Here is a 12,007-nt window from a genome sequence, read left to right on the forward strand (position 1 = left end):
ATCCTCGTCCGTGGCTCATGATCTTCGTCCGTCCCCCCATATCCTCCGCCGTCTCCGTAGGCCTCGTCACTGTGGGGAAAGTTCCATCGCCGGCTAGCATCATCAACTGGGCGATTCGCCGATGGGTCCCCGTTTCCAACCTGCTTTACTCTGCTTTCCTTTCTTCTTTTTATTCTCCTTCTTCCGTCGTTCTCCTGTTTCTGCCTCTTTTGTTGCTGCTGCTGCTTCCTCCACCTGTTCGCTTCCCGCTCGCATTATCTTCCTGCTCGCCCTCTCGTCCCTTGGCTCTGCAGTGAACACCGCGGGTTGGACCGTGCGGCCGTCCAACAACTCCGGGGACCTCTCGTGGACTGGTGGCCTCAGGTTCCTCCTGAACAGCTCTCAGGTTCACTTGCCATCCTCCGTTCGTCTCGCCCCGTTGACCCAGGCGCTGGTGGATCTCAATCAGGCGGAACTTGCGGTTAGTCAGCCCTGTCGATGCCTCACCAATGTCCGAGACTGACGGATCTAGCAATATCGGGTGTCCGGGACCCTGTTGGATGTGGATGCCACCAACTCTCTGTCATTGAGCCGCAAGGATATCGCGGTGATCAGTTGCGACCCATCCGCCTATCCCGGGAATTTGGATGCCAGCTCGACGCTAGGCAACGTCCTCACCGCACAGCAGCAGGCTCTTGCCGTCATTTTATATAGTGGCACCTCCCTGCTCTGCAACTACACGACGGAGGAACCATCCGCCAACCGCTATATCAACGTCTTTACGCTCGTCAATCCGACTTTGAGCCAGCAAGTCCTGTCCCAACTTGAAGCTCCAGGAAACGGATCGACTTATATCGGCACCAACATGTCGTATCTGGGGCCCACCACCACGACCCAGGACCAGACCCAGTCGTCCGGGAGTCCGAATACGGGTATGTCGGTCCCTTGAATGTGCCGCGGTAGCAAGTGCTAACCTGCCACAGCTATGATCATCCTGTACAGTATTACAGGTATTATCACTGCCCTCTTTTTAGCCATCATCATCACCGGTGCGGTGCGAGCGCACCGCCATCCGGAGCGCTATGGACCTCGCTACACCGCGGGACGACCGCGACAAAGTCGAGCGCGAGGGATAGCGCGAGCCATGTTGGATACGATCCCGATCGTCAAATTCGGGGACAACAACCAGCCCGACGGCAAGCCTGTCGGCCCCAAGGGGGATGTGGAGATGGGTTCGGGGTTGGAGGTGCCGGCCACTGAGGTAGAGGAACGGGATGTGACCACGACGGCGGAGGTCACCTCCCCACACCAGCCACAAACGGAAGCGCCCCCGACAGAATCGCACGAAGAGAAGCGAAGCGACGCTCCTGAGACGGAGACGACGACAGACCACCCGAACTTTGCGTGTCCCATCTGTACAGACGACTTTGTCAAGGGGCAGGACTTGCGCGTGTTGCCGTGCAACCATCAATTCCACCCCGAGTGTATTGATCCCTGGCTGGTGAATGTCTCTGGCACATGCCCTCTCTGGTATGTATTATATTGCGTTCATATAAGTGACCTACATTTACTTACTAATCTCTGCAGCCGCATCGATCTCAACCCCCCACAGCAAGAAGGCGAGGAGGAGCAAGACCTGGGCGAGGGCCACCCGGAGGCAGCCGAGGGAGCCGCCGAGGCGACGGCCGAGAGTGGACATGGCCGCCACCGACGCATCAGCAACTACCTGCACGGCACATTGAATGCGCGTCGCATGCGCGATGCCAGCGTGGAGGAGCGTCTTGCGGCGCTGCGGAGCGTGCGGGAAGAGGCCAACCGGGAGGAAGCGACCGACGAAGCGGATGAGCAGCGAACCCGCCGACGCAATCGATTGACGACGCGACTGCGCGAGAAGTTCCGCGTGCGCACGCGGGCGCATGGCGAGACGGCCGAACCGTCATCATCGAATGACGCGCCGCCTGCCTGATTCTTCTCTTTATGATTCTTCTCTTCACTTGTTTCTACCTTCTTCTTTTGCATTACTCCTTTCTACGTGCATGCTGGCGTGATTCGGAGCATTGAGTGTTCTATGTGCTATATTGATGAAGTAGGGGGTGAGGACATATGGAGCCGATGGTGGTATGGATATATATGACCGGCCTGGCAGCCGGCTACATTCCTCCTGGTTTCTGAGATGTGGGATATGTTTATGATGTTTGATGACGAGGACTATCAAGTCACGATGTTTGTTTATATGGCGACAATTGGCGATACACGGCGTTTAGAAGGATGGGAACTTGCACAGGGGAAAATTGTGTATATAGGACCTATGGTTTATCTGGAATCCACCAGTGAACAGGCACATAGCCTATACCAGAAGTAGTGTATATGTATACGAGTAATACCTACTAATATACCTACTGAATCAGGACAAAAAATCCGACTGCTGTAGAGGTCTAGAAGCGTTTAATTAGTAAGTTTAGCACAAGATCTAGCCTAGATATAGTTACCCGTAAAGTAACAACTAGTTAGTTAGTCAACCTCGGAATCGCATGCCAATTCCAATAACTACCAAGTCATTCAGTAAAACAAGTATCTATGTAGTAAAGTACTTTTACAGTGACGAAATGCGGCCGATCCCAATTTATTCTACCCCGAAAAAAAAATAATGCAAATCGGATTCCGGAATCCGGCGAGCTTCGTAGGGGAGCTGTGAATCCGTCCCGATTGCACCCCGTGGGGTAAGCGATCATCCTGTTTTTGTGTGTCTTGCGTGAGTTGCTGGGGGTGGAATGCTTTTCCGGATCCCTTCTTTCTTTCTTTCATACCTTATAGTCTAGACTAGAATGATAGTGGATAATCGGTAGATGATTAGGGGTATATCCTCACCCCTTGATACTATACTTATAAATGATTATGTTTGTTATTGTGAATCAGTGGACGTATTCTGGAGTACACACGGTCGGGCGGGGAAAAGGACTAGACTTCTTGGTTTGTTTGTTAGTCAGAAAAAGTGAGTGATTTTGGGCTGAATGCGGCTGGCGTCGGCGTATGAGTAACTGCCAGTCGTGATTGGTGGTTAATGCCGCATTAATCGTACACTAATCAGTAAGTATTGAGGTACCTGGTGGATGGAATTACTCGAGTGGGAAGTATTATACTATCATCTTAGTACTATTTAGTAGTTGAAGAAGAAGAAGAATCGGAGAGATGAGCGATATTCATTACTACACTCTCACTTTCAAAGTCAACTAGTTAGTTGTGAGGATGAGTGGATCTGTCATATGATGTCAGGCCAGCTCGGGCAATTCTGTCCGTCACCATCGAATACTCCCTGAAGATACTCTTGTATCTTGTATAGCTGGAAGATATCTTCAATGATAGAGAAACAGATAGTATAGAGATAGAGATAGAGAGGGAAGCTTCAAATATCTATCTCGTAGCCATCATGTGAATGCGTCATCTGCTCACTGTCTTCGGCCCAGCAACTCTCCCACTTCCTCGGCTCATCTCCAAAACATTCTCGGTCTCAAGATCAATCACGTCTGCCTGACTATAAATCTAGTCGATCGCCTCATGTACCCCGTACTCTCTTCTCCGAAGCTATCCCCGGCCGTGTCCATCTCTGCTCCGTCCCGTACTTTTTCTTTTTTCCTGCATCTGCCCAGCCCGGTGTGTGTCCATCGGAATTTATCTGTTTCGGTCAGTTCACTTGTTGGCGCCGGTGAACGCAAGCAGCAGTGACTGAGTGAATCAGGTGGTGTGACCTCTTTTCCTTCTTCCCATACATCATGTCGCCCCTTTCCTCTTCTTCTTCTCCTTCTTCTCCTTTCTCCCTTTCTTCATCCTCTTCCTCCCCCATTGCTTCTGTTTCTGCCTCTACTTCTACCGCTCGTTCCCGTCTCGCTTCTCTCTCCTCCCACATCATGGGCTCTACCACCCCCTCCGTCTTTTCGACCGCCATCGTGCCCGCCGCGCCAGAAGATGCGCTCTTCGGTCTGGCTCAGGCCTTTCGCCAGGATTCCTCCGACAAGAAGGTCGATCTAGTCATTGGCGCTTATCGCGACGACAATGCCAAACCCTGGATTCTGCCCGTCGTCAAGAAGGTACTCATTCATACCCCTCAATTCCCCACCTGCACATCATATCTCCATCCCCGCAGCATCTAGCTAACCAACTCTGACAGGCCGACGAGCTCGTGCGCAATGACCCCGCCCTCAATCACGAATACCTCCCTATTAAAGGTCTCGCCGACTACACCACCGCCGCTCAGAAATTGATGATTGGCGCCGACAGCCCTGCCATTCGCGAGAACCGCGTAAGCCATCCCATCACTCCCTCCATCCTTTGTTTCATATCCATCTAACAAGCACAGGTATGCACCTTCCAAACCATCTCCGGCACCGGTGCCGTGCACCTGGGCGCCCTCTTCCTCTCCAAATTCCACCCCTCCAACCCTAAACCCTCCGTCTACCTCTCCAACCCAACCTGGGCCAACCACAACCAAATCTTCACCAACGTCAACCTCTCCCTCGCCAGCTACCCCTACTTTGACCCCCAAACCAAAGGCCTCAACTTCTCCGGCATGCTCTCCGCCCTGCGCGACGCTCCCACCGGCTCCATCATCCTCCTGCACGTCTGCGCGCACAACCCCACCGGCGTCGATCTGACCCAATCCCAATGGAAGGACGTCGCCGTGGTCATGCGCGAGCGCAACCTCTTCCCCTTCTTTGACTGCGCCTACCAGGGCTTCGCCTCGGGTGATCTCGTCCGCGACTCCTGGGCCGTGCGCTACTTCGTCGAGCAGGGCTTCGAGCTGTGCGTGGCGCAATCCTTCGCCAAGAACTTCGGTCTGTATGGCCAGCGCACGGGCGCGTTCCATTTCGTCTCCGCCCCGGGTGCCGAGGCCAGTCAGGCCAATGCGCATATCGCGTCGCAGCTGGCCATCCTGCAGCGCAGTGAGATCAGTAACCCGCCGGCGTATGGCGCGCGCATTGCCAGCCGGGTGTTGAATGATGAAAAATTATTCCAGGAGTGGGAGGAAGACCTGAAGACCATGAGTGGTCGCATTGCTGAGATGCGCAAGGGATTGAGGGAGCGCTTGGAGAAGAAGGGCACGCCGGGAACATGGAACCACATTACGGATCAGATTGGCATGTTTAGTTTTACGGGGTTGACCGAGACACAAGTTAAGGTGTTGAAGGAGAAGTGGCATGTCTACATGGTATTCCCCCTCCCTTTCCTCCTTCCTCTCACATATGTGGGGATATGCTAACAATGGCACAGACCAAGAACGGCCGTATCTCGATGGCCGGCCTAAACACACATAACCTGGACTACTTTGCAGAAGCAGTGGACAGCGTAGTACGGGAGACATCATAGCATGCTCTGCACAGTATAGGTATATGAAGACTATGGATATGGACATGGATATATGTAAGGATACAGCTAGACTGTTAGACATCAACCACAAATAAGTATAAACATGAATGCAAATAAGAGAATAGACTAGAAAATTAAATCCCAAACAACCAACCACGTACACAACCCCACCGTCCCCCAAAACACCGCCTGCGCTGTACTCCGTCTCTCGGTAGCACGCTTCAACTCTTTATTGCCCTGGCCAATATTCGCCTCGGTATTACTCGCATCGGTGACAAGTTGCGAGATATATTCCTCCTGAGTGGAGAGATGCGACACGAGCGTCTGCTGAAGAGAGGATATCTCTAGCAATGATTTCTCTGCGTTCCTACACCCATCAACCATTAGCCATTGTCACCATACCTCCCCCTTGGGTATATATACAACCCCAAAGGGAATAAATAAATGAAAGAGAATAAACATACTGAACTTTCCCCACAACATCCTCAAAATACTTCACCAACGAATCATTCTCCTCCTCGAAGAGCTGTAATTGCTGCGGGGTGAGTTGTTTCTCGATCTCTTTCACTTCGTTGGCATCCATCGTCACCACTCCACCAGAAACACCTCCTCCTGCTGCTGATGCTGTATCTCCCCTCCACGACGCATCCACATTCCCCCATCCCCCATTCTTCGAAGAAGAAGAAGTCTTGTAAAGAACACTCCTCTCCCTCTCCCTCACCCTCTCAATTCTCTTCTCCACCATATCCCTCTGCTGATTGACCACGTCTCCTAGCTTAATTCTCAAGTAAAATAGAACACTCTCCCTCACATTCTTCAATACTCGTTCTTTCTCCTCTTCAATTATCTGCTCTGCTTCCTTTCCTTCATTATTATCTCCTGCTGGGGAAGTGAGTGTCCCTCCCCCCGCCCATCTAGCGAGTATTCCCTTTCCCGGAAACCGCGTCTTAATTCCCCGGGCTACTGTCTCCTGTCGAAGATTCTCTGCTGCGCTGAGAGTAGTGATTGAGGTGGAAAGGTTGGATAGGAGGTTCGAGGTCGTGGTGGTTATGGTGTCGCGGGCGGAGTCGTCTAATACTTCGGTATTATTTCTTTGGTGGGATTTGGGTTGGGGATGATGGGGTTTCGTGGTGTTGGTGAGGGAGAGGTACGACGGGCGGATGGTTTGGAGGTATGATAGTAGGGATGTTATGTGGTTATTCTATTCATTGTACAGCGTTAGTGTTGGGTGATTGTGAGAGCTGGGGATTAGGGATGGGGGAGGAGGGTACAATTCGGTAGGCTTCTTTGAGGAATTCGTCGGCGATTTCGGTCGTCATGTAGCCTGTTGACAACTTGGATTGGGGGGCTTTGCTGCTCAGCAGCGAGGATAATGTTGGGGTGAGGTCTGTCATTTTGTTGCTGTTGTTTGTGTTATGCTGTTGTTTGTGGTCTGGTGTTGCGAGCTGGCATGTATTGGCATCTACTCCGTACATCTACTAGCTACGTAGTATCACGTGCCATGCTTACGTGTTTATGCATTGTCATAACTCATATCATATCATCCATACAACCATCCAAAACTCCAGGGTATACGCTAATGCAATCCTAAATCACGCCTCGCTCCTCAACCCATATCTATCCAGTTAGCAGAATCCCCTATTCTTGTAATAGAGTGTGGCTTACCTCCATCTTCCCCATCTCACTCCCCTCTCGTCGTGCCACCTCGCGCGACCCCGCCATCAACAAGTCCAAATCCTCCTGGTCCACCATCGTAATCATATCCCCGTCGTCCTGCATGCGAATCCGCAGCAGCGTGCGGAATCCAAACTTGTCCCGGATCCGACTCTCAAATTCTCGAAACTCGATCGTCGGCTCCATCATGATGTACCGCGTATCTTCCCGCGAGTGCGCCTTCACCCGGAACTTGCGCACCTCCGGCCGCCGTGACGTCCCCCGCCGCGATCCCCGGTTCGGAGACGCCTGCGGCCGCGTGCCCATGATCTCAAACTCACCGTCCGGTCCATTGTCCTCGTAGGCATCACTGGCATATTCTTCTTGCTCGTCGATATACCGCTCCTGTTGACGTCGCCAGCTGGCGCCCGCTGGCATCGATCGAGTGCCCGAGTACTGCTCCTCCGGGCTCACCGTAGGGGCAAAGCCCGTGTCACTCATGCCCCGTCGATGGCCGTGGGCCTCGCCCGGCCCCCGCGGCCCCGGTCGACCCGGACCTGCCCGCGACTCGGACGCCGTGCGCGTCGTGCCGATCCGTGGCTTGTCGACCAGCGTTTCGGTACTGTGGCCGGCGGTCAGGTCGAGCCGGGGCGGCCGCGTTGCCCGGATGGACCCCGGTCGACTGTTCATCGCGAGACTACCTGTGGAGCTGTTGGTACTCGCCTTGTCTGCGTCCGGCGGGGGAGTAGGAGGGAAGAGATTACGGTTCAGAGGCGGCTCCGATTGCTGACGGCTCCGACTCTGCAGGTTCTTATGCACCAGGTGCGACGTGGCAAATGGCAGCGTCTCTGGCTTTCGGTGGTCCAACATGGACATGGTCCGCTTGAGTTCGTCGCTCGCGGCCGATGGCATGCTGCTGCGTTCGGACGCGGCAATCAGCCGGGACTTGCCCAGATAGTCTTTCGACTTGAGGTTCTTGACCTTGGCCTCGTTGGGCCGGTAAACCACCCCAACCGGAATCGAGAAGACCGTGTAGCCCTATTCCGTCAGTACCATGACCTTCATGAGAGGAAGCTGACCTACCGCCGCTTGTTCACGAATGGCGTCGTCGATCACGTCGTGGTCTGGCGTGACTTTCTCTTTCGATGCGTATTGCAGATCTTGCATGCCAGGGCCCATTTGCTGCAAGTAGATATAGCATAGGCCCCGATTGAACAATACCTCACAGGAGAACAGCCGGAACTTCAAGCCCAACTGCTCATAGTCGATGGAGGTGTTGCCCCGGAGGTAGAGCAGCGTGTCATTGAAATTAGCCAAGGCCTCCTCAAAGTCCCCAAGAAGGAAGTTGGACACTCCCTCTTGGAAGTAGGCAATGGCCAAGTATTGGTCCAGGCCAACAGCCCGCTGGTAACAGTCCACCTGCTCTCGTTAGCAGCGTCCAGAGGGATGGTAGAGTCTCATACAGCTCTTTCATGTTCTCCTAACGTGGCGTAGATGACCCCGCAGTTGAAGAGGATCTTAGAGGTCTCTGCAATAGCACCAAAGACCCGGAGAGCTTCATCATACTCCTGATTATCGTAGTGGTCTAGGGCCTGTACCCAGGTTTCAATTTCCTAGTCTCATTAGCATGGTCCTGAACCCTATACTGGGATAAACCCCTATACTAGGATACGTACCTGCTTCAAGGACATGGTCTAAGTTGTCCGACAGCACGGCCACTGGCCTAGATGACTTTGGGCGAGGGCGAGACGCCGCAGAAGCCAGCGAGTGTATATGTATGCGACAGGCTATGGCCAAGACGCAATGGCTGGGTCCTGGCCACGCTGGAGCAGGGATGTGACGAGGGGCACCGGGTTTAGCTGGGACGATGCCGTAAAGGGGATCCAATCGAGGTAAGCCGGTTGGGGTCGGCACGCGGCAGTCGGTGTGGCTGCTAGTCGATAGAGCGATAACCCGCAGTGAAGGGGAGTGATAGACCATGCGCACTATCCAAGCGTCGAGTAGCCGAGAGTTGGGATCGGATATATAATTAGATCACGGATCCAGCGACCCAGCCGCTAAGAGCAGACCGGAGACCAGCCAAGACGCAAGGAGGGCCGTTGGCTGGATGTGATGAGTGATGAGATGAGGGGGACAGCACGGGTAATGTGAGGTGATTCGAGGGAAGGATTGTCAGAGATTCGTAAAAACGGGTCTGTTCTAGAGTTTGCAGATTGCAGATGGCAGAGTGAAATTGTGATTTGTGGTGGGTGTGTGAGTGTGAGTGTGTGCCCTGAGATAATTGAATTCCAGCAGGACGGGAAAGAAAGAGGTACGGATCGCAATGGAAGAAGTCAAATCCACATGAAAATGCCAAAAAGGAAGAAACAGGGAAGAGGGTGGGATTAGCGTGCAGAGACGATGCAGGCGACAGGGGAGGTAGTTAGTTAGTTAGTCTAGCAGCAGCAGAAGTAGGAGTAGATGGTGACCGTCATGCCGGTTAAGATGGAGATGACCAGGGAGGGATGGCACTTAGGCATGGCATCGGGCATGGATTGGGGAGGATTAGAGGGAGGGAGGAGAGGAGAGAGAGAGAGGAGAAAAGTATAAGCTTGTCTGATCAGTCGGTGTAGCTCAGATGGATCCTCCATCCATACATACGGACTACTTACTCGTTACTGGTGATTAGATTCAACTGAATGAAATGGTGATGAAAAGAAACAGGAACTGTCACAGCTGCCGCGGTCGTAACGCCCGAGGGGGAAATTGGCGGGTGAATGGCTGACCCAAAGTCACTCCAGTCAGTTGCTCAGGCTGCCCATTCGGTGTGCGCCATCCCCATTGGCTCCTGCAGGGGGTTGGCACTTCATCACAGTGCAGCCAAGATCCATCGCAGCCCCCTTGATTGGCTGCTGGTCGGGGATTCTTTTTCAGTTGACGCCCGTACCTTACAGTACCTACTCCAATTACTTACTGACATACTCATACAGAGAATATCTTAGATACAACCTACCATTGATTTAATTCAATACCATTTAATTTACACGAGACTACTCTCCAATACTACCTTATTATCTTACTATCGACTACTTGCCATGAAGACTGGATATTGGGCTGGAATGGGTCAAGAAAAGGCCCGTTCCGCACCCATGCGGGGTGGGGAATGTGGGCAATCTCCGATGTCACTTGAAGAATTCCATCACCCTACTATAGATAGACAGTAGACATAGTATGATACATACTAAAGGACCTTTGGGACAGAAGGGAAAAGAAATTAACCAGGACAAATCATAATCCATCACAGTTCCCTTTACAATCGACATCACGTTGTCTGAATCCTTCCTTTATTTTCTCATGGATGTTTAACTTTGGGGTGTCCCCGCCACGGCGCTTGCACGTAAAATGGCCGAACTCCCTTCCCAAGTAGTAGTTAGTTACTACTAATCCCTTCGGTACCGATTTCCTGCCTGGGGTCCCTCTCCGTCCCTCGCAGATTGGCTGTCCCTCGCGCGGTTGGTGTAAATAATCACCAGCATTAGTTAGTACCTCACTAACCACTCAACTAACTAACCATCTCTCGTCATTTCTCTCTCCCCGCCTTCAATACCCCCTCGAAGACCGTTGCGACTAGACTACCACTAGTCCGGTAGACGCTGCTGGCTGACCTATCTTTAGCTGCGAGCCACCGTAGTCCACCGACTAGTCGCTCTGTCGTGCAGCTCTCCTGCATACTCGTCGGTCACCTGAGTCCGGGGTGCCTACCATTGGATCCTCGTCCATCTTCATCTCCATCACCAACCACCACCTTACCAACTAACTACTACCGGTGATGCAACTAGGTTCCCTGCCCTTGTCTCTATTTCTGGAAACCCCTCGCCCACGCGTTTCTATTTAAAAAACAAGAACTTCGGCAAGACGCTAGAATATCGTCACTCATGCTGCCTCGTATTCCTTATCTCAGGGCTGATCGATCATCATCGATCGTGGGTATCCTATCCCTAGTACTATGCACACTTCTATCCACTGACCGTACTGCTTGCTATACATAGACACACCCGCCAGTCTAGCTTTCCTCCAACCACATCTTCACCCTCTAGGCCATTCCCTGGGCCACCTGCTCCTGCCGCTCCTGCCACACATTCTTGCCCGAGCAAGAACACACCATTTTGTCGTTATCCCACACCCCCGCGCTGCGAGCGATCACTCCCACTAGAGTGTCAGGGTCCTCCTGTCGAAAGGGCCCCTCCTGGCTCTTCGACACTACCATGCTGCGCCCAATCATCTCCCACACCGCGACCGGGCGATCCAAAAATACATTGCCCCGGCCCTTGTCGTTCACCTCGACCGACCCAAAAATGCCGCGGGGCTCCTTGACTGGCTCCGAGCCCAGCACTTTGGCCTTGACGGCCTCCCAAATGCCGCCGGTGGATCCAGCACCCTGCGAGATATCCCCTGTGTCGCGTACCGTGGCATAATACTTGCCGGAAGAAAGGCCGTTGATCGTCAAATCGACCAGGGTCATGTTGGAGGACACCTGGACCATGCGCGCCAGACCGCGAATCTTGTTGGAGACGCTATTCGAGTGGGTTTCCAAGATACACACCGCGGAACCTGCAAATGGTGCCATCAACCTCGGGGTACTGCCTGGGATAGGCAGGTGATAGACATACTGTTGGAGGTGCCACTGCCTCGTAGAATGGCATCCCGTCCCGTAGCTTGGATAGCGGAGACAATCGAGCTGGGTGGCGCTGTCCCCTCGATGAAGACTAGCTGGTCCTTAAGGTTTGCCTCGACCTTGTTGATGCCTGACCGGTCAGCTCGAGCACAGGGTTGCAATGCGGATGCGCCTACCCTCCAACTTCTTCAGCGATGCAGAAACATCCTTGACGCAGCCCTCGCAGGTCATCGGGACCGCAAAGGTAGTCTAAGCGATTAGTTAGGCATTCCCCTCACGAAGATGCATCTTCACCCCTGGCAAGAGCCCACCTGGAACGGTTCAATCATCTTGTCTGTATAGAAAGTACTACAAAAAAAC

At 53.1% G+C, this 12,007-nt stretch overlaps 5 protein-coding genes across 5 annotated transcripts; 2 read left to right on the forward strand and 3 right to left on the reverse strand.

The window, feature by feature from the left end:
* Positions 1-121: 121 nt before the first annotated feature.
* Positions 122-1,945, forward strand: ASPBRDRAFT_195952 (RING-H2 finger protein; the record flags this gene model as incomplete). The annotated part of the gene is made up of 4 exons (XM_067620922.1): positions 122-460; positions 512-911; positions 963-1,509; positions 1,567-1,945. The coding sequence occupies 4 exons, from the start codon at positions 122-124 to the stop codon at positions 1,943-1,945; spliced, it is 1,665 nt and encodes a 554-aa protein (XP_067479054.1).
* Positions 1,946-3,884: 1,939 nt separating this feature from the next.
* ASPBRDRAFT_125145 (aspartate aminotransferase) lies at positions 3,885-5,340 on the forward strand (the record flags this gene model as incomplete). The annotated part of the gene is made up of 4 exons (XM_067617763.1): positions 3,885-4,064; positions 4,145-4,276; positions 4,334-5,182; positions 5,245-5,340. The coding sequence occupies 4 exons, from the start codon at positions 3,885-3,887 to the stop codon at positions 5,338-5,340; spliced, it is 1,257 nt and encodes a 418-aa protein (XP_067479055.1).
* Positions 5,097-6,784, reverse strand: ASPBRDRAFT_43180 (putative SNARE protein (Ufe1)). The gene is made up of 3 exons (XM_067624943.1): positions 6,612-6,784; positions 5,805-6,541; positions 5,097-5,707 (listed from the first exon to the last, which is right to left on the reverse strand). Exons 1-3 carry the CDS (start codon positions 6,732-6,734, stop codon positions 5,467-5,469), a joined length of 1,101 nt encoding a protein of 366 aa, XP_067479056.1. The 5' UTR covers positions 6,735-6,784; the 3' UTR covers positions 5,097-5,466.
* A 143-nt stretch (positions 6,785-6,927) lies between these two features.
* ASPBRDRAFT_195955 (putative PB1 domain protein) lies at positions 6,928-8,684 on the reverse strand (the record flags this gene model as incomplete). Its single annotated transcript, XM_067620923.1, has 5 exons — positions 6,928-6,957; positions 7,006-8,031; positions 8,077-8,412; positions 8,457-8,606; positions 8,670-8,684. 5 exons carry the CDS (start codon positions 8,682-8,684, stop codon positions 6,928-6,930), a joined length of 1,557 nt encoding a protein of 518 aa, XP_067479057.1.
* A 2,193-nt stretch (positions 8,685-10,877) lies between these two features.
* Positions 10,878-11,976, reverse strand: ASPBRDRAFT_152459 (copper chaperone CCS1; the record flags this gene model as incomplete). Its single annotated transcript, XM_067619346.1, has 4 exons — positions 10,878-11,583; positions 11,643-11,777; positions 11,824-11,896; positions 11,959-11,976. 4 exons carry the CDS (start codon positions 11,974-11,976, stop codon positions 11,066-11,068), a joined length of 744 nt encoding a protein of 247 aa, XP_067479058.1. The 3' UTR covers positions 10,878-11,065.
* Between the last annotated feature and the right edge of the window lie 31 nt (positions 11,977-12,007).

The sequence above is a fragment of the Aspergillus brasiliensis genome (assembly GCF_001889945.1).
Source record: "Aspergillus brasiliensis CBS 101740 unplaced genomic scaffold ASPBRscaffold_6, whole genome shotgun sequence".
Classification (NCBI taxonomy): Eukaryota; Fungi; Ascomycota; class Eurotiomycetes; order Eurotiales; family Aspergillaceae; genus Aspergillus; species Aspergillus brasiliensis.